The sequence below is a fragment of the Colletotrichum orchidophilum genome, assembly GCF_001831195.1.
Source record: "Colletotrichum orchidophilum strain IMI 309357 chromosome Unknown Scaffold_29.1, whole genome shotgun sequence".
NCBI classification, from domain to species: Eukaryota; Fungi; Ascomycota; class Sordariomycetes; order Glomerellales; family Glomerellaceae; genus Colletotrichum; species Colletotrichum orchidophilum.
Genome location: NW_019172985.1, coordinates 9,107 through 33,472, shown reverse-complemented (window position 1 = coordinate 33,472; position 24,366 = coordinate 9,107). Strand labels below are relative to the sequence as shown.

General features: G+C 53.2%; 2 protein-coding genes across 2 annotated transcripts; one reads left to right on the top strand and one right to left on the bottom strand.

Annotated features, from left to right (window-relative positions):
* Window positions 1-5,420: 5,420 nt before the first annotated feature.
* Window positions 5,421-5,729, top strand: CORC01_04393 (uncharacterized protein; the record flags this gene model as incomplete). Its single annotated transcript, XM_022616040.1, has 1 exon — window positions 5,421-5,729. The coding sequence occupies one exon, from the start codon at window positions 5,421-5,423 to the stop codon at window positions 5,727-5,729; it is 309 nt and encodes a 102-aa protein (XP_022477348.1).
* A 16,567-nt stretch (window positions 5,730-22,296) lies between these two features.
* Window positions 22,297-24,088, bottom strand: CORC01_04392 (uncharacterized protein; the record flags this gene model as incomplete). Its single annotated transcript, XM_022616039.1, has 2 exons — window positions 22,297-23,921; window positions 23,989-24,088. The coding sequence occupies 2 exons, from the start codon at window positions 24,086-24,088 to the stop codon at window positions 22,297-22,299; spliced, it is 1,725 nt and encodes a 574-aa protein (XP_022477347.1).
* Window positions 24,089-24,366: the final 278 nt, after the last annotated feature.

The following is a 24,366-nucleotide window of genomic DNA, read 5'->3' as shown; positions in this document are numbered from 1 at the left end:
GTATTGGCATCCAATCCGTCTCGCCCAATATGAAGAAAAAGAACCCCCAAGAGAAACTTGACCTCAAACGCCAATAACCCCCGTCCAGGGCGGCTCGCACACCCTCGTGACCGCAAAACGCAACGGTGATATATCTCAACTGCCGCCCACGGGGAACCCCCTTCTCAGCGCCGATCTGACCTTCTGCGCGTTACACGGGAGGACGACATTCGTTGTGCACGATTGAGTTGTGCGAAGGGTGTGTGTGAGTGTGTGTGTGTGGCTGGGTATACGATGTGATGCGTTTTTCTTGATTTATCTGCCTCTCAATTGGGCGTTATTATTGTCCATCCGTCACATGAGAATTGCTATACGACTTGTGATTGGGGGAAAATGGCACACGAATGGTGGGCTGAGAGTTGTGAATAGTGGCGCGGTTGGTTGGTGGGAGGTAAGCGCTTCTTACCACCATCACGTCCGTTTGAAGGAGCTGGAGAATGACTTGTGATGGAGTGCTGGGCTAATTGCAAAAGGAGTATCTTGTATTATTTCAAGTTAACCAGGGGGTCAAATGAATAAAGATTTTTTGTTAAAAAAAATTCAGAAAAAGAGAATCTGAAAAGAAAATAATAGAATATTGAAATATTTTGATTCTCATTCCCCCGTTCAACTACTAAGTAGGAAGGTATCTTCCCGATCTCTCTTACACCCTCTTGGAGGACACCTGAACGCCACCCATCGTCTCCGCGCCCGCCCATCCGCACCAGCCAAATTAGTTCTCTTCTACGTACCCCTGCCATGCATCAAAAACGCCCCCATTCCGCTGCGTTGGAACTCTCTCCACGCCAGGGGAGACAAAAGTGAGGAGAAATCACGAGGGAGAGAGAGAGAGAGAGAAGGAGAAAAGCCACGCTCAACAATGCGTAAAAAAGATGAGACCAACTCCTTTCCCCCCTCGGCGAGTGACAAAAAGCCCACCAATCAGAATCGCTCATTTCCTCCGGGGTAGGGCTCACCGGCTCCGCCGGGGTCCCGGGAGGATGTACCCGGGGAACCCATCCCGCTGGATCTACGCACGGCGCTAACGCCGCTTCCAGTGTTCGGGTCCGTGCTTCTCTGTTGGGGCATATCCTTCTTCCTCTTCCTCTGCACCTCTTTCCCGTACGAGACCACCCCCGGGAGAAAAGAGAAGGATCAGATCAGATTGTGATACCCTGAATCCTTTTCTACAAACTCCCCTGTGTTCCCCTCTCTTGTATGCAAGTTCGATATGGAGGAGGAAGACTATTTGACAGGAGCGGGCTCGGACGGATATGAGATTCTGCGGGGGAAGTCGTGAGTGGCCGCAATGGGACAGGGCCAAGGACTGAAGACCTTTGGCAGCTGTTTCCGCAAAACATGTAATGATACCACGCTCGCCGGTGAGCTAGGGGGCGGATATAACGAGTGCCCCAGTTCGGTCAACAAAGGCTCGAAGGATTCTTGATGGTTGGACAAATTGAGGTCAACGGAACAGAACGTTTGAGCTCGAAAGCCGTTCCCTTTGTGTGGGAAATGTCTCTCCCTGAAGCAGCGAGCTTCCAACGCCCCGTCATCAAGACCCCGAGGTGACCGGTCTATCGAAGACTCGAGCTTGGCTTTCGGCGCCGTCTGCTCGGAAGCTCACCCGCGGGACAATAGAGATCTGATGGCTCGTCTGTTTAGCGTCCCACAGCTGTTCCCGGGGAACCTTTCCATGGGTCCTCCAGTTGGTAGTCCCCATAGCATGACCAATCGATTCCCATTATCAAGGGCTACTTAGCACCGTGTCAAGATATGAAGATCAAAGAGCAAACAGGTGAACCAAGCCCAACAACGCCAATATTGAACCCCTACCCTACCCTACACCGGAGAGCTCATCCCCTAGTTTCAAAATTGGCACCGGCCCTGGAGCCACAACGACGCGAAAGGCCTCGGGGCAAATGAAATCAATCAAGCTCCAAGCCTCAAAAGACATGTTCCTCACTGGCGCTGAATTAAGAAGCAGTAGAACCACATGCAACTCGGGCGCAAACGCTCTGACGTTTCTCCCAGCGCATCACCAAATCTCGGGGGTGCTGCCCCAGGATTCCGGCGCGTGGGGGATCAGCCTCGGACTCCGCTCGCGTCGGCAGCCTCTCCGAGAACCGCGTCGATACGACTTTCCCCCTCCTCATCCTCTTATGTCTGGCACTCGGGGGTGCGAACTGCCTAGATAGAATTTGCCAGTGGCTAGGTTTGGACGGTGCGGATGCCGGACGTTCTGGCCGCCATGCCGTGCGGCTCAGTCACGTTGACCGGATACGCGTCCCTCGTATTCTTGGTTGCCACCCACTTTGAAGACGCATCATGTCACTTTGGGAAACACTCCTCTTATTGGCGGTGATGGTGATGGTTCCAAATGACTCCGAGTCCAGTCTCACATTGAACATATTGGCTTTTCACCATCGCAAGCCTGTTTGACCTGCTCCTAGGTAATTGTATTGCGTGGTATCAACAAGTCATTGCCGTGCTTCTGTACCCCGTTGTGCATGTACCATTTGCCCCAGGTTCTCTTCCCCACACCCCAGATTCGCCAACTACACGCACTCTATCCGCGCGACTCGAACGGTTTGTGTCGCGACAAGACGCATACAATACATACACATACGCCCCCAACGTTGCGTGCCGCTAGAGTCTTCTTCCGGTAGACTTCCACCATGAGTCGGTGTTCAAACCCGCTTCATCAATATCCCAATGTATACCGCCAATAATACCGTCAGTGAGTTGCTCGTCCGTGTCAAGTAGTTGCATGTGAAATGCCTTTCCTGACTCCCAAGCAAACAGTCGATGTCGCAAAGTGTGCAGTCCCTAAGGAGCAGAGCTGTGATTTTCGACATGTGAAGTGCCCCAAGCTTGCTGGACCATGAATCAGCCACCAAAAGCCCGCAGGGTCCTCGACTGCCTCTGTAGTAAAAACGACGTATCCGTACATGGTGAAAAATAAAGGTCGAGTCCGTCCCGAATACAGAGCGCCTGTCCGGGGGTTCCCCATAACCTTGTTCAACATCGTACCCTCCCCCCTCTTGTCTTCAGATCACGATCTACGCCTCGTTCAAGCCGGGCCTCTCATCCGAATCTATTAATGCGAGATTTCTACGAGCCATACACCGACGAACTCTCGGTAAGGAGACTTGGGATTGTCAAAAGTTTGACTCGCTGAACCCTCCACGACTCCCCAACTCTGTGCCTACGCAGCACCCGTATTTCCCCGGTTTTACGTATATCCTGTGATGCCCGACTTGGGACGACCGAAAACATGACTCCGCTGCAGAGCGTCCCCCCCTCCACCCTCTTCATCGCGCGATTTCCATCATGCGCATGCAGGTACGCGTTCGACGAGGAGGAGGTGCTTCATGCGGCGGAGGGGGTCTGGACCGGTGGCTCCAGCTTCCTATTTCCACACGTGATGGTTTTGTGATGAGTGAAGCCCTGCTGCACGGTGCACCCAATCTGCCCCATACGCTTTGCGTGTGATGTGCTCTCCTCTCTACTACGGCAATTGGATTTAATTGCCAGCTACTTTCCAGATTGTTATTTTGTATTTCGTACTGCTAGCTCAGACTGCCCTTTTAATGACTGCTTCCACAATTTACCCTCTTGTCCCGGAAATTACCCAAAGAGCCGGCAGTGTCCAGCCTGGAGGATCCCAGGCGACCGGCAAATGGACCGACAAAACTCCTCGGGACGGCGGCTATAGCCCGATGCTTTTTTGTAAAGCTACCCCACAAAAGACTTAAAGAGCCGCTGAAGGAGGGCGTGACAGCTCGCTTCTACCACGGCAACGGATACGGGGAAGGGGGGAGAAAGGGGGGGCATGCCATGCTGAAGCCAAAGTTTGGCAAAAAAGAAATTTGCAAGGATCATAATTGCCTACCGGCCCTGGAGTCGCAACCATACCATGTGCTACCCATTCGCACTGAAGTTATTTCCGAGGCTGACAAGTGCCCTTTTCAGAACTCAACAGGCGAGTGGTATCACTTCCTCAGGGAGAGAAAACGGGCCACCCCTCTCCCCCTACCTTTTTTTTCTTATATTTTTTATGTTTTTTTTTTTTTTATGCCCGACGAACAGCATCCCCTGTCTTCGACTCCCCAGATACCCAGCAAGTCAAACAAGGACTGCCCGTCTTCTCTCCTCACTGTGAAATCGGCCGAATCTTCTTTTACCTAGTCCACACACCTCGTGACAGCAACGGTCAACCCCAAGCACCCCCATATTGTACAGGTTCTAGGATTGGGGATTCTGCTGCTTGCGAATCACGGGCGTGGAGAAAATTGGCCATGTGCCCTTTCCAGCCCGCAAAGGAGCCGCAGTGCTACCGATCCATTCTCCGACCTTTGGCCGTAGGCGAGGCTGCTGTTAACCATGGAGGATGGGCAGCGGGCGGCACATGGTCTTGATGGCTTAACGTGAAAGTGGCGTGGACTTGGTGATGTAGTTGCCATCCTCCTCTACTACACTATGTAGTCGCAGGATCCAGCAGCTCACACTCACGTCCCGAACGGGAAGCGGCAACCGCCGACATGAAGAGTTTTCCTCTTTTCTCGAGCGGGGACAAATTGGAGAGCCGCGTGTGGTCAGTCCAAAAACCTCCCCCCCCACCACCCCCCGTCCATCGGAGAGGCTCCGAAAGGAACATGAACCGACGTGCATACGGAGGTGTCGGAAGATGCCTAATTTTGCCGTCATAACGCCGTAGTGGCCATGCAGGTACGGGTCCGGCGAGTTCATGCTATTTCGACCTGTCAGCTCGGCAGCAGAGCGTATCCGTACACTACAGACGCGGCTCCAACTCCAACTCCACCGTGTGAACCCAAAACTCTGCAAAATCCCCCCCCACCACAGCCCATCAAATCGAGAAAGAAAAAAAAAACATCGTGGTTATCACAGAAACAATTGCCCCTGTCTCGAATCTCGGTGAGGCCTTACGCAAGAGCCAAAAGTTAGGTCTTGGAGGAGCCCAATCCGCGAATGTCCCCATAAGCCCCTCCGATCGTCCCAAACTCTGCCCCCCCCCCCCCCCCCCCCGCGGCGCCCCCCGCCCCCCCCCCCCCCCCCCCCCCCCCCCCCCCCCCCCGCCTGTTGTACCCCGGCCGCGCGCGGGCCGCGAGCCCCCTCCCCCCTCCCCCCCCCCCCCCGCGGGTCCCCCCCCGCCCCCCCCCCCCCCGGGCTGGGCAACCACAGCGGGCCGCGCAAGTCTTCTGCCCCCCCCCCAAAGTTTCTTTGAGTGAAGGACGCGAGGATGAGAGAGTCATGCTCTCGTCTTCAGACTTCAGTGCGGCGTCGTCGATGCACGTTCCCTTGACGCGCCGTCTCTAAGCCCACGGCGAGGCTACACTCTGAATCGCCTCACCTTTAGGAAAGCCCGTCATCGTGTGGCAATGGACGAGGACAGGCAGGTTGTTCCAGGCGTCGTACACAACGTCTGGCCGGCTCGCAGCCCCGTATCGTATGCCTTTCCCATCCGAGCGCAACCACCAGGACAGGCACATCTGCACCCTTCAGAAAAAGGCGAGACGTTTTTTTACCTACGAATCGTCGATTCGATGTCGCAAAAGAAGGGCCGGCCGGGCCTGACTTCCCCAATGGGAGATCAAAGTTCCGTCATTTTCTGGTTCTCGGAGGGCTTCGAAGGGAAAGACGAGGGCACCCTGCGAGTCATGGGGCTGGCTCACAACGAACTGGGGTGAGCCCGGCGCCGGGGCGCGGCTCCGTACCCGGGTGGTCGCTACCATGATGCTGGGGCCGTCAAACAAGGGGGGGGGGGGGGTGGGTTCGGTCCTGTCTCCTCTCTGTCTCTTTGCCTTTCTTTCACTGCGGAGATTCTTCGCTTGAGTCGAGAGCGCGCTCAGAGTTGGAGGGGGAAAAAAACGTGGCAGGGAGATTGACCTATCTGGGGGGGTTCGAGGGGAGGGTGTTCTGGTTTCCGTGACAGGCCAGCCCCTTGTTACAAGGAGAGGACGTGCGCGGTGTTCTGGAAGCGCTCCTGGAATATTCCAATGTATCCGTATTTTCTATTTTATTTTAATAATATTTTGATTATTTCGATTTCCCTTTACTCGCACGTCCGTGAGGACGGACCGTCTTATGACTCGCAGCTCTTCCGTCCGGTTATCCGTTTCTTACTGGCTGCTCAGTTTCGCAATACCTCACTTACAATCACCGACAGCTTTTGCGGATTTGGAAGCTTCGATGTGATGCGAATAAAGCTATCGGGAGCTTCTGCAGCACAATGGGGATTCCACCAAAGAAAGGCGCGCATATGGAGAACGATGTTGTGTCACCCTGCGGCGCACTTGGCTGACTTGTGGACCGAACTACCGGAACTGCCAGGGGAACGGAAAACCACAATTTTGGGGAACAAACGTTGAAAAATGTATGCCAAGATAACGGGGGGGCAAGATGGGAAACGGACGAAAAAATAATCCAATTGGGGGTAAAAAATAAAATAAAATAAGAATAAAATAAATCAAGTGCAAAGCGGCGAATACGTACTTCCAAACGCAAGGACAAGTTCCGTACAGACATTGCGGAAAATGGTGAGAAAAGGGACGGGTCCTGGAAGCCGACCCGCCGTTCCCCGGGGCCCCGAGATCAAGAGATCAGACCGAAAACCAACCAGGCGTGGCGACGGAGCAGGACTGTCTAGAATACACCCCTACTACTATCGTATGGCAGGAGGACTCGACGGCCGAGAGGCTGCGAAAATTCCGTCCATGACCATGACCATAACCAGTGAGCACACACCAGTTCGGATTGTCATCCGGAGGCCTAGCGACGTTCTGCTTTGACAGAGAAGGGTTCCGCAGCCATCAAAGCGTTGTTGCTGCGTGCATGCCACTCCTACTCTACGCGCAATGCTCCGTACATTGCTGCCATTCGTGATTCCATCCATCCATCCATACCATGAGGGCGCCGTTTCCCTCCCCCCTTTCGTCTTGTGGTCGAGCGCCGCATCGGCCTGGAGCCTGAAGCAGCAGCTTACTCCCTCTTTTTTCTTTTTTTTTTTTCCCTTTCCCCTAGAGGACCTAGACACACCATCCCTGGCCATCTCACCCTTCCCCCACGGAGAGAGAGAGAGAGAGAGAGAGAAAAGACAGTGCGGGCCAAAGGTCGTTTTCGGCGGAAGGGAACCGGTCAAGTGACGGGGCCTGTAAACTCTGTATGGCGAGGCTGGCTGCCCCCCTAGATTCCAACATGGGATGGAAAGAGGGGAGGTTTCATGTGTTCAATGTCGGATATTGCATCGGTCGGGGGGGAGAAGAGGCACTTTTGGAAGACACGGCGCGGAGCCGACTGCGATTGTAAAGTCCCATTGAGACTGGGAACCTGAAGACACAAGGAGAAGGTCTCTCTTTGCTTCATCGGCGCGGCGCGACGCAGCATCGACGACTGGCCTGCTGGCTGGTTACAATGCGATAAGCAGTCGCACCCGATGCCCCCCCGGCTTTTGTGGCGTGAAATGTTTACCTAGGGCAGTCATTAATGTCACCTCATCGATGCCCCGAAAGCCCGCTGGCACGGCTAGAACTTGGGAGGGCGTGCTAGTACCTACAGGCTATGAATACCTACCTACTCACAGCGGATCATCGTTTAGCAGGCCTGACAAGGCCTGACGCGCACATGTCGCGTGGCTCACTCAGGGTTGTTGTAGGTTCCGCGGTCTCACCCCCCTCCCCCCTCCCCTTTCTCTCATCCCCCATATCCATCTCACTTCCCAATGCCCATCTCCCCTGCCCCACTCCTGCCTGGCGTAGACCGTCACGAGGGCACCATGGATCGGCGGCCTGGGCGCTGGCAGCTGGTATCGCGCATTAAAGCTGGTCCGCGTCAGGTGCCGAGGTGCATATCGCTCCAAGGGGTTCGGCATTGCTGGCTGAAAGCTGTGACTTTCTCATGAGAAGACTCTACAGTTCCCTCGATTCTATCTATCGAATGCCATTGCGTACCAGTATCCTATTTTCAGAGTCTGGAATGTCGTAATTGGAAACGACAAAGGTTGCCCCACGCCCCAATGCAAAAGGATACTTTACGTACCTCAGCCGGGGGTACCTAATCTTGATGTCCGGATACCTAGCAGAGAGGCATCGGCGACAGGTGGTTCAGCGGTGACGTAGCTTTTTTTCTTTTGGGCGCCAGGGCCCAAGCTCTCGGCGATGGCCAGGCTGGGGGGTCTCGAGCTCAGTCACCTGCCCAGCCTGCCCTGCCTCGCTTAAAGAGCTGCCGGTGTCGCCGGCAATGCAGGAGAGATCACATGAGCCGCCGACGAAATTGGATCGGCCACGAACCTCGAGATTTGGTGGCATCTCGGTAATTTGTGCGCGCATATTGCCGTACGGGCAGGTGATTGAGAAGAGCGTCTTCTACGTAATGAGCTGGCACCGCCATGATAGTTGACAGCAATTCCCATCTTTTAAGGCCTTGTATTATGCTAACCGAGATGTTCTTTCGCTCGACGTACCAATACATTGGACTGGTCAATAAAAGGTGGCTGATCTACGCGGACCGCATCTGATAGAAATGAGGTACCCGTGAATCAAACACGGCCATCAACAAGACAGTTTTGGTAACAAAAGGCACAAGGAAGCTGGACTTGACCAGCCTGACCACGCGTTTTTGCATTTATCAAAGTGGTTCAAAGCGCTGGAAACGACCGATGGCTTCACCTGTGAGTAGTTCAGACCACTTTTACACAGGATCATCGAATCACGACGAAACTGCATGATATTAGAGCTTGAGAAGTTAAGTTGTTGGTATCCAAATGTCAGCCAATGCTCAAGTTCATAGCTTTCAAAACAAGATCCAGATTGCATCGCTCACAAGTTCTTGAAATGATTGTAAAATGAGAAACTATATACATGTCTTGGAGGTCCCCGATCAATTGCTAGTAAAACACAGCTCCAAGAACGAGTCATTACCTTGATTCATCGAGCTGAAAAACTCGACTACTCATTGCTTTTGTCCACTCCATATCGCAATGCTCGTCTACCATGAAGGAGTGTGTTATGGGTATGCGGGATAGATTTTTTACAGTGTAATCATGTCCAGTAGCAATACCAGCGGCAGCCATCTTTCTTGCGAGACTGTAGTATGTTCCTTTGTACCGTGCCGTTGATTTCGGAGGAAGTTGCGGATGCCGTGCCCGGTGGAGAACGGTGGACCGGCCTTGTCCCGGGCTTTGCTCCACAGCTGTGTAAGAGACGGCGTCCGTTATACGGAGGTCGTGAGCTGGCCATGTTGCGGTCCGTATGCGTTACTGATGCTGCCGATTTACGCCTTTCCCATTGAGCATCAACCATGTCTGCAAGCATTCCTTCGGCAAACTCACCCTCGAGTATCCCATCTGTGTGTTGTAAGCCGATGTTCTGTCTGTAATGGCTGCACCCCAGGATTGTCTCGTCGCCCATATTATTTTTTACAGAGCTCCATCCTAAAGGCCTCTCATCTTAGCAACATCATCCCAGTAGTGGCCACGCCCTTGAATTTGAGCGACATCTGTGGCGAGCAAAGAGCGCTCGTGTGACCACAGCCAAAACTCAGTTGGCATCCATACCAAATGCACCCGAACCAACCAACCAGAAGCAGATGCAGCCATTGGACCTTCGAACCCCCAAACGGGCTCATAGACTGTGTTTTGTTCAAGCGATCTCTATGCCGCATCAAGTTAGCGATGGCAGACTACCGCTAGCTTGACAGCATGTCTAATCTGACAGAGACCTCATTGCCGCTCCCTATTGCCGCTCCTCACTGCCGAAGAGGATGGTTTCAGTTGTCTCAGATGCCGGGGCGTAAAAAAAGTCTGGGGTAATAAGCAACGTCAGGCTGAGAGCTCAGCCCGACCGCTGAAAGCCCGAGAAGGGTGCCATTCATCAAGGGATAGACAGGGTTCATGTTAGTTTCTCCCTTGGAGACAAGTCTTCCCAAGACTGTCGAACATCGGCAGAAAACAAGATGGGCTCATGAAAAATCCGATCCGCGCTTATTGAGGACGAAGGTAAGGCGCGGAATTGTGGGGTGAATAGCCCGGAAAACTAAACGTTCGCTCCCCGGAATATCGTTAACGTGGCCTGGTTGAGACGTGTCCAGCATCAAGCCCAACAGGGGACCCGTCTTTCCTTGTGCTTGCACACGGGACCTTGACCCATATTGCCAGGTAAGAACGGATAAGTTGGAATAGCCCGGTAGATTCCAACCTTGTAGATCTTCTGACTCGACTGGTGGTTTGCGACGCCCTGACCCCCGGCATTCCGCTGCAGGGTCATTAAAAGAATTTCGTCCGGGGAACGCAGTCCCGGGGTAACGGAGGACATATGACCGGATGACGACGACGGCGGCGTTGGCCCTCCTCCTCGGTGAAAGCGTTTCGGCGGAAAGGTTCGAGCTGAGTTGAACTACGGAGAAGCAATCTACCGGCACGAGACATGGGCACCCTCCCACCCCCCTCATCTTCCGTTTGCGTCTCATGGCCATCACACATTCAAGCTTTCATCCAAGTTTTGAGTCGCCTGCTGTGGGATTTCACCCATTTCTGACTCGACGATTTCTCAATGCCGACTCGCAAGTTGCTTTTTTCTTTTTCCCTGAGCACACACCTCTGGAGCTAGGTTACCTTTGAGTTCTCTTCCCCCCGTCTTCACACCACCATCCACGAGGCACAATTAAACGCCTATGACGTGGTTCGTGCTTCTTGGGATGAAATCTCCCGTCCCTGATCTCTTCACCTAGCCTAGCATGGGGGAAGCTCTCAAATGCAAGATAGAAAGTCAAACGCAATGCGAAAAGCAGGCAAATAACAGAGTTCACGCTTACCTTCCCCTGCTGCAATGAAACGGTGCCTTTAGTCATGAACCTCGACCCCCCCTCCTCTGGTTAAAAAAAAAAGAAAGTGGGCGTGTGGAATGGGGGTGTCATTGCTTCAATTCGCGAGCCAAATCCAGGCCATTGTGCAACCGACCCGCACAGGATTGGATGAACGCCATAGTCACCGAATAACGAGAATTGACCGCCTGGCGTTGAATATTCAGTTTAGCTGCGTCCATTCCCGCTGGCCAGTGCTCTTCACATGTCCTTTGATGCTCCCACACGCGGCGGAGAAGGGACTGCGAATTTGTATGTCCTTACCCGTTGTTCTGTTGATGGCGCTCAAACACTGAAGAAAGTTCCGTATGAATGAATAAAGACGAAGGTTGCGCGCTCGCGACATAGCCGACATCTTCAGCGCGTTGGTATGCGGCACCAGGGGGGGTTGGGCGGGTGTGACTGGGTGCGTCTTGAAGTGAGACAATGAGCCTTCTGACAGCCTTCTATTCGTCGCGGTTCGTTTATACGGCGGCCAGCGCTTACGGATTTCCAGACTATTGTGTAGATTGTCCATCGCGACCCTAACTTGCGGTGTTATCCTCACCGGAGAAACCCGTGGGCGAATTCAACCCGAGAGATTGGGTATAGTAATGACAGGTTCGACGTGGATGCGACTCTCCCTGCCAAACTACTGGAATCCTAACGACAACTGGTTTCGGATGGCGAGCCTATATCGAGTTGAGGATGAAGACCCGATGCTAGCCAAGGATCACGAAAAGTCAAAATGGTTCATAATGACTCCCCAAGAGCACGCTTCCTGTATCGGGGATGACAGCCCGCTGTGAAAAGCTTGGCCTCTTTGTACTAAGGGCAATTGCCTAGCCTCGCAAGCCCGCAATCTCCTCTCACTATCGCCGTGGGTGTGTGTACGCAGCAAGCGGCAGGTTTTTTTTGGGTTGCCGCCCAACACGTGTTTAGTGTGGATGATCTGTTGGCGATGGAATCGTTCTAGAAGGATGGTGGGGAGACTTTTCGTCCCAGGAAATGAGACCCGGAAAGCTACGAAGAGGGGCCGGATGAGGGGCCGGGGAAGCGAAGCCGGTGAATTGGAGGGAGCGTGTTGTTTAGGGTGGCCTGGTTTGGAGGGGTGGTGATCTGCTTTGCGGCAGAAGGAGGGGGGGGGAGGAAACTAGGTAGTCTCCGGCGGGGGGGTTGGAGGTTGGAGAGGGAAAAGGCAGACGACATGGGTGAAATAAAAAATAAGAATATTGAAAAAAAATATACATTAATTAAATGAGTTAAAAGGAGGTGTGGTGGGAGGTGACAGATGGCGTCGAGGAGGGTGATGAGAGTAGCAACGAGTCCCCTTAGCGAAGCCAGGTCCGAAAGCTTCGGGAACGCGCTACACCACGAAGGGGAGAGAACCCCGAGGCCTACCGAGCAAGGTGTGACCCGGATTGGTGGTGGTGGCCGAATACTCTTCGTTTTTCCACGAGATGGTGCCGTGAAAGGACCGACGGTGGAATTTCTGAAAGGTAGCGAATTCTCATCCAAAGTTTTGATTACTTTAGCTCATTCTTTGGATTGGCAAGGGCAAAAACGAAAAAGAAAAGAAAAGGAAAAGGGCAGGAAAGGACATGGAGAGATAGGATGACGCCCTCAGCAGCCCTGGTACATTTTTCGTGCCTATGTCTGAAGGCAGGGTAGTGTTGACAAGCGGGGGAGGGGGAAAAGACCGCCTAGGGCGAACGGGAGGGAAATGATACAGCGAGCATTATCGCGAATAATCAAAGTCATGATGGCGAATGGGAGGAAGCGGGTTTGCTATTGGGGCACTTTCAACACCATCACCAAGGCACTTGACGTTTGAGAAGCGTTCGAATGCGGCCGCGGATGTCGAACATGGCTTTCCTCGTCCTGAGTAAATCTGTTCAACTCTGATGGAACCTGTATTGACTCTGAAGAGTTGGCTTGGCTGGGCTCTGCCGGAACATGGAACATGACCCTGCCGCCGGTTGTTACACTGCACCGAACTGCAACTGGCGATCAGATAATAAGGTTTTGTCCTTTCCTCAGGCGCCTCCAACAGCTCGGTGACGGCCGGTCAGTGCTCTGCGCTTCGGACTTCCCTAGCATCTGGCCACTACATTTTCCGTTTTGGCATTTGGAGGGGTGGTTGGCCAGCTAGTCATCGGGATAGCTCTCATGATGAGTTGAAACCAAGGACGGAAAGAAGGCCGGGGGTTTCTCGTTGGCAAACCAGAGGCGAATAGTAATCCGTTCAAATGATAGCCGCTATGTACCGTTGCAGAATGGCTAAAAGTATCTTGTCCAATGCCAAATGGACTATCAATACTGAGTTGTTTCTCTTTGGTGACAATTTTCGGAATATGCCAGGTCATGACAGACGAGCACCATTACCGAAGCGGGAAAGGCGTTGTGAGAAACAGAACCACAGCGCTTGTCCCGAGGAGGGTGTTGGTAGAGACGGGTAGACGCTCCAATAGTGATGGGGTTGTATGACATCAAGCCTTCCCCCATCGGCGATGACGGGCTTGGTGTCGCGCCAGCCTTGGGATAGGTCCTCACCACTTCCATTCCCAGATGACCATCCCCCCAACGGAAAATCAGTCGAAGAAATGGACTGTAGATAGCAGGATGCATCAGACCACGGGAGGCAACTTGGTCGACGGCAACACCGGTACTCAGGCAGGTGGTGACTGAGGTCAGGGAACCTACCGCGGATGACCGCATGGTTGGGGCAAACTGACGAATGTCGATGATGTCTTTTTGGGTGGAGATTTCAAGGGACCATGGGGCCCAAGACAAGAACTCCGATCAAATCTGGGGAAAAATTGGTCACCCGTGCTCCACGATTTTGTCAACTTTCAAGCAGCCTTGTCGATGGGTCTGCGCTCCAGTTCCAGACTTCAACGTTTCCCAATGGAATGGCTTGGAATAGATGAATGAGTCAAACCCCTTGGGGCCTTGAGGGCAAAAAGAGACAAATAAACAAGAAAGATTGCGAACCTCATGAGATGTCTAGACGTTCAAAGGGCTCATGATGAGACTGATTGGCGTGTGGCTCTGGGGCCGAAATGGAGTCCAGATGTCGGATCCGGGGTAGACGATAACGTCATGGCCCCGCGTGGGTTCCCATGCTTCCCCGTATGGACAGTCTATCATTACGGAATGAGGAATCCCCATCTCAAAATTGAAACCACAGTTGGCTCCGTTTTGACGTTTGTCGAACGCCCACTGCGGGAAATATGAGATCAGAAAATTCTAAAGTAAAAATCGGGTTAAATAACATAACGTATGCACCAATGGATAACAAAATAAGGATTAAAATATTTAGCGCATGGTGAGTTTAACATGCCCAGTTTTTGGACCGTTTCAAGCCCTGGAGAGGCAATCGACGGCAGGGCAACCACACACAACCACACACCCCCCTTTTGATAGATTCGAATTAGGCAGTCTGCATCTGTATGCAGAACATGCTGCAACGATACATCAAGGGGGGGAGAGGAGTGGGGGTTCGCAGTACGAAAAAGCAGATCCAAAATGCACGTCAAAAGTCGGTGAGGCAAGCTATACCGCTCGGCTGACTGCCACGACAACAAGAGAGGTGTGGAGTTTCTCTATGTTGTTTTTTTCCAATTCGCATTTTGGTGGTGAGGGGCCATACCACCACACACACGACGAGTTGAAGGGGAGGGGGGCAGAAAAGGCGTGATTGATTTTTCTTGTTGTGCCTTTCTTTTATTTCCCTCTCTACGTAATGGTGTGCGCCGTGCAACACCTGATGGCTTGCTCCATTCTGCATCGGCCCCCCCCCCCCCCCCCCCCCCACCCCCTCCCCCCCCCCCCCCCCTCCCCCCCCCCCCCCCCCCCGCGCGGCCGGCCGCGCCGCACCCCCGCGGCGTCGTGCCCGTATCGGCGCCGGCCGCCCCCCCCCCATCCTCGAAAGCCTCGCCTTGAGCTGGCCTTGGGCTACCAAGGCTACCTCGACGACAACGACGCCTCGTTGCGGGAACGAGTGCCGGACCTGGCACCGGCTTTCTATATGGTGTGGCTGCTTGACGAGGCGTGGCAATCTTCAGTCACCAATTGAGTCCTGGCGATTCATTATCGACTACTCTTCACAAACTCAAGCTGGTCCTGAGCTCTGGACGCACTCGCTCCATCCACTGCCCCTTTTGCATGTTGCTTTCCACAGAGCGTAGTATGACATTATACAGAGATGTTCAATTGCAAACAAATTCATGTCATCGCTTGGTTCACAGTTTTGAACGGCAGAATGAGTGGATCATGCGATGCGAACAACCACCACCCAGACCTCCATTCCTACTGTGGCAATTGCGACTTCACGCCTGAGTCTCAAACTCGACTAAGGCAGGCCAACCACCGGTGTGGGACAACTCACCACGTCCCTCTTTCCTCTCGCCGCTAAGAGAGAAGAGAGAGAGAGAGAGCGCAAGAGAGAGCCAGTCAACAGAATTTGCAACTCTAGGCGGGCAATGCGCAAAGACAGGAGGGCTGTTACACGCCCTCCTCTACCTCCCCCCCTCCCCCCGCCCTGCGCGGCACCTGAGCTAAAGATTCGAAAACAGCCTTAACTGCCATAAACATTCTCGTAATCGGCAGGGCGGTGAAGAATTCTCCGGTCTACCTAGAGGGATGGTATACCTGTCTCCAGCCTGCGATGCTCTTCAGCTGTTGAAGAAAGACAGCGTCTCGTGGCCTGGGCGCCGAATGCAACCCCCCCGCCAGAGACTTAGTATGTGCAGTATATCGATGCGGGGGTTGGGTTATTCCCGTGCTGCGCGTATGGTAAAAGCGCTTGAGCTTTCCTGGTCTTCTTGGCCGAGTCTAGGGGTTGAAGAGTCATCGCGTGCCCTTGTCGTTAGTAATCTGACGTGTTCTTCTGGAATTGCTTCTCTTTGGTGGGGAGGTTTTTTTTTTTTTTTTTTTTTGGGGGGGGGGGGGGGGGGGTGGGGGGTGGGGTGGGGGGGGGGGGGGCGGCGCGTGGCGTCTGGGGTGTTTTTTTGGGTTTGTTTGTTGTTGGGGGGGGGGTTTTTTTTTTTTTTTTTTTTTTTGAAAGGTGAGGGGTTCCGGGAGCTTCTCAACACCAAACTTGGCCTTATTCTCCATCTCGAGGTTGAACCAGACCAAAATGCCTCGTTCCCGGGGAGGGGGTGAAGGCGAAGACTGAAGCTTGGGCATCAACAATGGTTCTCTGGAAATCAGTCACAACTTGCACAGATATGGAGAAGGGCCCCTGGTCAAGCATTGAGGTGGCCAAGAAGGAAGCAAAAGTGATAGATTCTCTCCGTCCCCCCCTCACCTTCATCACCCTCTCCGCCCCGCCAACATGGTCTTGGAGGGGTAACGGGGCATGGGGTGTAAGTCCCCCAGGTAACGTAGACTGACGAGGCATCGTGGCCCCTCCCCAAAGTCCCTGCAGGATCGGTGACCGTCCATCATCGTTCCGTTTCCCCGAAGGACCGAAGGGAAGGGTCCACGACCCGGCATACCGTGACCACGTCCGTTCCAGCTCCAGACATTCCGCATATCCCGCCACGCGAATGTACTCAATCGCAGTCTCTCTCTCGGGCATATCCCGAAGATTAATAAACCTTGGAGCCAGACCTGCTTTATAGCGACATGCCCCGAGGGCCCAGAGGCAGAAAGTCAGGTTGGGGCTCAGCAGCTCCTCTCTCCAAAACCTCGGCCAAACGGCGACGCCGTGTGTGTGTCCCGGCAAAGCCACCACAGCCTCAGGTCCCAAGGGCCCGACAGCTTACGTATACAAGTGAAGGAAAGGAAAAAGTCAGACGCACGGCCCCCCAGATACTCCACGTGCTCTGGCTTCGGGTCCGGGGGTGAGAGCCAAATGGATCCAGTGGACCAATCACTGTGTCGGTTTATAACACCCCATACCCTTGAGCCCTTTGTCAGCCGTGTGGCCCCTCTCTTTGAGGTGGAGATAGTTTACGGGAGCAAGGAAAAAAAAAATTAAAAATTTATTCGAAGAAAATATTGAAATAAATTCGAACAGTTGCCAGTCAGAAAAGCCAAGATGGCACCGGGAAGACCCCGATCCCCACCCGCGGCCTTATTATGGAGTTGCACCCACAGTCCAGGCTTTGCTTTGAAGCTGGACGCTGAAGACTTGACTTCAACTGATCCAATTGACTGCCTTGAGCTCTGTCTGCGGTACGGCTTTCGTCAGTTGCGCCGGTACATGTAGTCTAAAGCGCAAGATGCTATCAACCCGTCCCATCTCATGCCATCGTCCCCCCTCCATCACCGAGTTGGAACCGAGATATTTTCGTCACCCTCCACGGAAGTTGTGGATACAGGTAGCAGGGAAAAAGCAACATCTAATTTTTATTTCCATTTTTCCCCTTACTCTCATTCCCATTAAACAGGGCACCTTTTCTTCTTCGTGACTGCCAGTTGTGCATCCCGGCTGCTGAGTTGTCTCCACTACATGGACAATGGGCTGGCCGCTGGCACCCATGACCGGCATTTCCGGAGGTGGTTCCGATGCCGACGAGATTTCCACAACTCTCTCTCACCATCATCTGTTCCCCAAAACTCGACACCTAACTCTAGCCCCCATGCAGCGGCAGTTGGCCGTCGTTTCTTTAACGTGCCAGATCGGGGGCGGGGAACCGAATCTCGACATCGAAAATTAAAAGACTTGGCATTATCGGATTGATGTCAATCCTGTGGAATAACGTTTGTAAAGAGTTTACAGTCGGGTCGCAGCAATGCCGGACTCGTCATCTCTGCCCGGTTCTTATTCTCGGCAACTGGACTACCACAGCGCAACAAGCACGGGCACATGGTTCGGAACATTGACAAAAGTTAATCGATCCGGCTTGGAGATGCAGATTGGGCTGCGCCAGTGACAGTCGCATTGCCCCGAATACAGTTTTCCGATTGAGGGTGGCATTCAGTGACCCTGTCTGCCATGTGTCCAAAAATAAAAATAAAATGGAAAAAAAAGGTCAGGATATGATTTTGTCGGTGTGCTGATTTTCCCAATCTCGAAGAAACTACCTCGGTCCTACTTTTGCTTCTCTTTGGTGCTTGATACTCGTCTCGGGCAGTCTAGATCCCGGGTCCAGAATCCAAACTAAATGGCAAATGTCTCCATTGAAGAACCTGACATGCCATGCCTCTTGAATGCCCAAAGAAGAGGAGACTGTGGGTTTAGCGGATATAAAGAAGAAGGGAAAAAATCGATTCTGACAATTAACTTTGGACACCTCCAGTAGTCCACGGTGGCTAAGCTGCACCCGCGCAATCCACCCATCGCCGCTGTCCAATGCCTTCTTGTCCAAATGCCCAAGCAGGGAGGAGGAAGGGATGGATGGAACATGAACCTAGTGAACCAGAGCCTCATTGGCAACTTGCTACGTCGCGGCGCCGGCGCGCGCCCACACCCGCCGACCCCGTCTCCCACCATCTATGGTCCGTACAGTTCTCGGCCTCAACGAAACGCGCTCGTTCTCTTTCTCCACAAAGGCGCCGAGCCCAGGCGGCAGCGACGGGCTCGGGGAGGTGGGGGCGGGGGGTACGCACGCATACAATGTGCTCACACGCACACCTTACCATCCCATCCCTCCAACCTCCTCTTTCTTTGTCACTGATGCCGGCTTCTCGCTCACTTGACTCCGTAGGGCCGGCGGAAGCTGTAGAACATGGGGGAGGTGGACTTACCTGTACCGTGCTCAAATGACTACTACTGGCGTATTACGCTCGCGTGGTAGCCTTGAGTAGTAACGCGTTTCGAGACACTTGGGAGAGTACCGTTCCCCTCCACTACTGCTCAGATACAAGCATAAGCAGCCCCATGTTAGACTCAAGAGCCCCGACCGAGACAATTGTAGCGAATTTTGGACCGCGAAACACTGCGTGTACCCGCAGCAGGTTGAGATCGCAAACGCACGCCAATGCGCGTGAGGGTCGCCAGCCAGAGGTGGTGAGGTGATGAGGTGACATCGAATGCTTCTAGCTTCCCAACTGGCGTCCTCTTGCGCTGTCCAAAAATTGACTCAGTTGCAGGTTTTACCAACCATTTGAAAAATGAAAATGGAAATCGCGTAGAGCAATCAGCGTGCGCGATACCAGTACCGTACCTCTTAGCAGCCCAGCAAGTGAATTGAATCTTGTCGTCCCTCAATTGGCAACAGGTAAGGTAAGGTAAGAGTAGTGAGTGTAAAGCGAAGACGGTGTAAGTCTGTCTGCTCTCTAGATTACCCACCCAAGCACGGGGATTTTGCACATGTCAGCAAATCTACACGCCATACCCTCCGGTTGTTTGACATCAACGATGCAGCATCTCAGACGTTTTTTTTTTTCGATCTTTATTCTTTTCCGATGGGACGAGGAGATCTGCGAGTGGTCTGGGCTTTGTCCATGTCCCCTGGGTTGAAAAAAGGGTATCTAGACAAGTCGTCAGTCTTTATCAAGTACACATCTCCCATTTTCCCGTGACATTGAAATGCACCATCGTGACACAAACACCGTCTAGGCATCTTTGTGTCTACTTTTTCTACCCCGCAATTTCGTACTACCCAGTCCCTTCCAGTTTGTATCACCAAAAATTGGAAAGGAACCCAAAAAACAAAACCGCTCTGCCGGCCAGCGCCACTCTCACCCCTTCGAAAGGAGGACGCCACGAGAATTAGCAACACGGGGGGAGGGCAATGCGCTCCGACAGTAACAACAGAGCGACGTGCGTACCTATAGCTAAACCGGCAATGTGCCGTAGATAAAGCATGAAAGAGACGGCAGAAGGAAAAAAGGATGAAAAAAAAAAAAAAAAACGCACAGCAGCGTCCGGGCACCAAGAACACAAGCCACCACGCCTCACTAAGAGAGGAGATGTAGGCAATTATTTGATTCCCAGACTGGGCTGGCGATAAATAAAGCCTGTCAGCAGATCTAGCGCCGTCTCTTCCACCCCTTGTGCGCTCCCCTCCTCAATTCCGCAGAACGCCGGATGAGCATCTCATCAGCAAGCCACGCGCCAAACTCCCAAATCGCTCTGTTTCCTTCCTCCCCTTCCCCCGGGGAATGAAGGAGCGGCTTTCAGAGGACGTAGATGAGTAAGAGTAACATCAGATACTCGTGTGAGATATACCGGAGGGGGTGTGTGAAGCCCCCCTCCTCGCCTTCCCCCAGATCGATATGCTCAACGTGCAAAACAAGCAAGACGAAGGAAGAACAGACGTTTGATGTCGCCATCTTTCCTCTGATCGCAAAGAGACTCAAAAACGACAAACCCGTCCCATGGACGAATGAATGTCTGGTCGTTCGGCAAAGGGCGGTAATCCTCATAGGGCCCATGGGGCCAATGCCCCTTCTTGATAATGGTCTTGCGCTCCGGGCAGCAACCGCGCACACCATCGATTAGACCAGGCGTTTACGCGTCTACGTCTTCTTTTTATGTTTATTTCCCCTTGTGCCTGTGACCGTACTGAACTGCCGATGTGTGTCCCTGTCTGTAGGTACCTCTTTTCCTCACACAACCAAGGCCAAGATCGACTCCTCATCTGACAGCCTCAAACTTTAACAAACCCCCCCGCCTCTCCCATCACATTATCTAGTACGGCAATAACCCACACATGATCCTAAACAAGGTCCAAAAAAAAAAACACCAGATGAACAAAACTCTGGAAAAAGCAGAAGCCATCTTTTATCGTTTCTTTTTTCTTTTCCCCCCAACATCCCTCGGCAACACGCGGTACTCCAGCTCGGCAAATGCTGTTTACCATGTGTACAGTACGTAAACGTGTGTGCGTGCGTTTGTTCATCCCCTCTCCCAAATTTCGGAACCTGAAGCCGGACAACCGTAATCACAGGCCAAAATCCATCCAGAACAAAACCACTTGACTCCAGATGACCCAGACATCAAGATTGAATCACGTTTTGATCAAAGGCGCATAATGAACTGAAAGCCGGGTGTGGCAGTAGAATCGCCCTTCCCCCTCCCCTCGCCCTTCCAATAGAGACAACATGATGTATCGCTATCGAAACCAGCAAACGATAGGTACCAACGACCACTTTCACATGTCCACGAAACGCAAAGGCACCACCACCACCCCTCCTCTGTCTGTCTGTCTCTCTCTCTCCCCGCTTCTCCCATTGCGCCAAAAAAATGCCAAAGCAAACAATACACACGCTTCTCTATTTGCAAGTCCAGTCCAGTCCATTCTCAATCCGAACTGACTAACTGACTGCTTCACTGCTCCCTCCCTTCTCCCCTGGCGCAGCCCTAGCGCAACCCGCCGTCGCCTTGGAATCCCCCATGTCAGCAATGGCCCTACCCATGCGGTCTACCGTCTCCAGAAGAGAGAGAGAGAGGGGATGGGAGGGAGGCAGATAGGGAGAGAAGGTGAATAATGCAGAACACCGGCGACGGGGCTCTACTTCCGGCCCCTGGGCTCGTGATGGAGCGCAGCTCTAGCGCGCCGTCCAGCGGTGAGCGCATGGGCTCGGCTGCGCATCCGATCAGTCAGCAGTAGCCAGTCATCTGCGCCAGCTGTTTGACTCGAGCCCTCCTCGTCCTCGTGTGCACACCAGGCAACGCCTGCCAATGGCCGTCAAAAGGCACGATCCAGGTGGAATGAAGAAAAATATCACTGTGATGAGACGAATGTTTGATTGATTGGCCAACTTTTATTCATGTTTTTGCTTTAAAACTCTTTTGACGATTTTGAGATTTTTTTTTTGGGGGGTGAATGTTCGTCGTAATGATGCTGCTTTTGTGGCCCATCTGCGCCGACCTTCTCGAGCGCCCTTCTTTTTTTTTCACCACCTTTTTTCACCCCCTTGATCCGTCTCGGCCTTACTCGTGGGAGATCTCCACTTTTGGTCTTCCGCCGCCAGGTTTTTCTCTCTGAAATATCTTGTCATCGGCATGCCCCAGCAGTGTCAGGTCCTGCTGTTGAAGTCGCCTTCGTGCAAGGCCTTCTGTAGATGGTGTTTTCCCCCCATCCTATTGGTCCTGTCCTTAGAGTACAATCCACCTCTCGCCTTCATACCAAACTTTCAAACAACAATGTAAATGCAGAGACCCAGACTAGACCCATTGATAAAACATGAAGGTGGTATGTTGCGAAAACAAATCAGACCATGGTATCGTGTGATAAAGAGACGCCGTGCAAATGTATGAAAATTGAAATCAGGTCCAGAGGCCAATGAATGCACCCATGTCGTATCATGGGACCGACTAGTCCCAACTATGCGCGCCCATGATTAGGGTAATATGATGTATGGCAGAGCCGATGCGATGCCGCCGCGCGCAATGCAGTGTAAAAGCAATCAGAAATAGCTGTGCTCGAGCGGGCTCAACGGCCACATGCTCGTCGGATATCGTGATAAGTGTGTTGTGTAATGCGGTAACGTGGTGGTGGTATATGGCAGTGTGTCGATGGTTCACCATCCCTTGGAGTGGTATCCTCCAAAGTTGTCCGTATCCTTGGAGAAGTACTGGGGATTGGTAGGAACGTCTCCGTTCTTGAGGCAGACCTTCTCGGGGTACTGCTTCAGGTTGGCGACGTCATGCGAGGTATGGCGCCTCTTGAGGACGGCATTGGCCGTCGACGACTTTTGCTGGCGCTCCCAAAGTAAGTTGCGGCGAAGAGACTCAGTCAACTCAGTCGCAAGCATGTTGCGTCGGGTAGTTCGGGGAGACAGAGCAGCCTGAAGGTGGCTGTGGCTGGCCGTAGCATGAATAGGTTGCGCGGCCGACCGAGGCACTTCGTTGATGGGCTTCAAGGGAGAAGAGCGAACGCCTCGCTTCATCATAAGAGGGGCGTCGTCGGAATCGTTAGGAGAGACAGCCAAGGTGGGAGGAGCCGGGTGGCTAGTGCGCGACCAGGGAAGTGCCGAGGTAGACTGCGAAGCAATGTTGCCAAGCTTGCTGGAGCGGTCGTTCTGCTCTGTCATCATAAGCGTGATCAAAGAGCGGCGCGAAGTCAAGTTGACCTTGGAGTCGACGCGCTGGAAGAAGGTCTTCTCATCAATGCTGGACTTGTTGCTGTCCTCGATGGAGTCTTCCCAGTCAGAGGAATCATCGTCGTCGTCGATGGCGCTCTCGTCGACATAGTCAGTCTCTGAATCGTCGGCAATCGCAGAATTATTGTCGTTAATCATGCGGGTGGAGACGTGGTCGGCGAACGAAGTCGTCTTCTTCTGACCGCTGAGGAGGGAGCCGGGTTGGGAGGCAAGAGCACTCTTGAGAGAGCTGTCCTCCTCAGAGGAGCCGCCGACCTGGAACATCTTGCGCTTCTGCACAGGAGCGGGGATAGGTCTCAGGTTCTCAATGCTGTGTCCTTGCTCGCTCGAGGAGCAGGACTCGCCAATGGAGAACATGGGCTGCTTCTTTGACAGAATGGGCTTGGCTGCGGGCGATGATCTCGGCTCGGGGATGGCGGCGGGAGAGATGACCTTGGGGGAGGCAGGGATGGCTCTCGGGATTTGGGATGGAGAGAAGCCGCGGACAATGGTAGTGCGAGAAGTGATTTCGGGTGAGGTCGGCTCCTGGGAGTGCTCTTCTTCCGATGACTTGCAAGGCGACTCGGTCGTGGTAGATCCAGAATGCTCGTAAACAGGGGAGGTAGGGGCCAGATCGGGAGTCTCCTTTTGAGGAGGCATATAGGAGGAGGCCATTTGCGGGAGAGGTGCCGACAGGGGCTCGTTTTCCTTGATAATGGAGACGACCATCTTCTCGAAGTCGCCGGAAGTGATGTGGCGTTCCTTGCCACGGCTGCGGTTACTGGCGCATGAGTCTTGTCTCTGGATTCTGGGGCGGATCTCGAGGGGTGCGGACAGGGAGTTGAAGTCAACGGCCTCGTCGTCGTTTTCTGACTCGACACTGCCAGATAATTGAGGGATGTCATGTATTCTGCTCGCTTGGGGAATCTCTCTAGGCAGGCTGGTGGCGGTGATGGAGGCTTGTTCCTCTTCCGTGCAGCAGAACGTCTCGCGGTTCCACAGTCGCCAGCTGAGGTTCTCTAACCTGCGGCCCTGCTCAACAGACTCTGCGCACTTGGCAAAGACTGGAACTATGTTAGCATGCGCGTTCCTTTCAGTGTTCCCAAAGGAGCAGCTAGGGATGATGCTTACCAGTCCACATGCTGTAGAGATTTTGAGGGTTTGAGGTGTCGACCTTGTTGATGACATTGGTGTCCACCGTCAGGACGTGCGTATCGAGAGGGTAAGGCATTGCGCCGAGGTGGTCTGCTCGAACTGAGCAGCTGGCGGTCGACGGTTCAAAGGCTATGGTGGCGGTTGAGATTGAAGAGACACCCAGCGTTTGAGGATGTATTGGATTGGGTAAGTAGGGCAGATTCGGCACCTGGAGCGAAGCGGTATCGATATCGTTGAGATCAGCAATGGAGTCGCGCGTCGTGATTTTACGGGTAGCGGTCGATAATGTCGACAATAGGTTGATGCGCGCTATGTACGTCGGAAATGATGTCGCTGGAGTGCTGATGCAGGCGT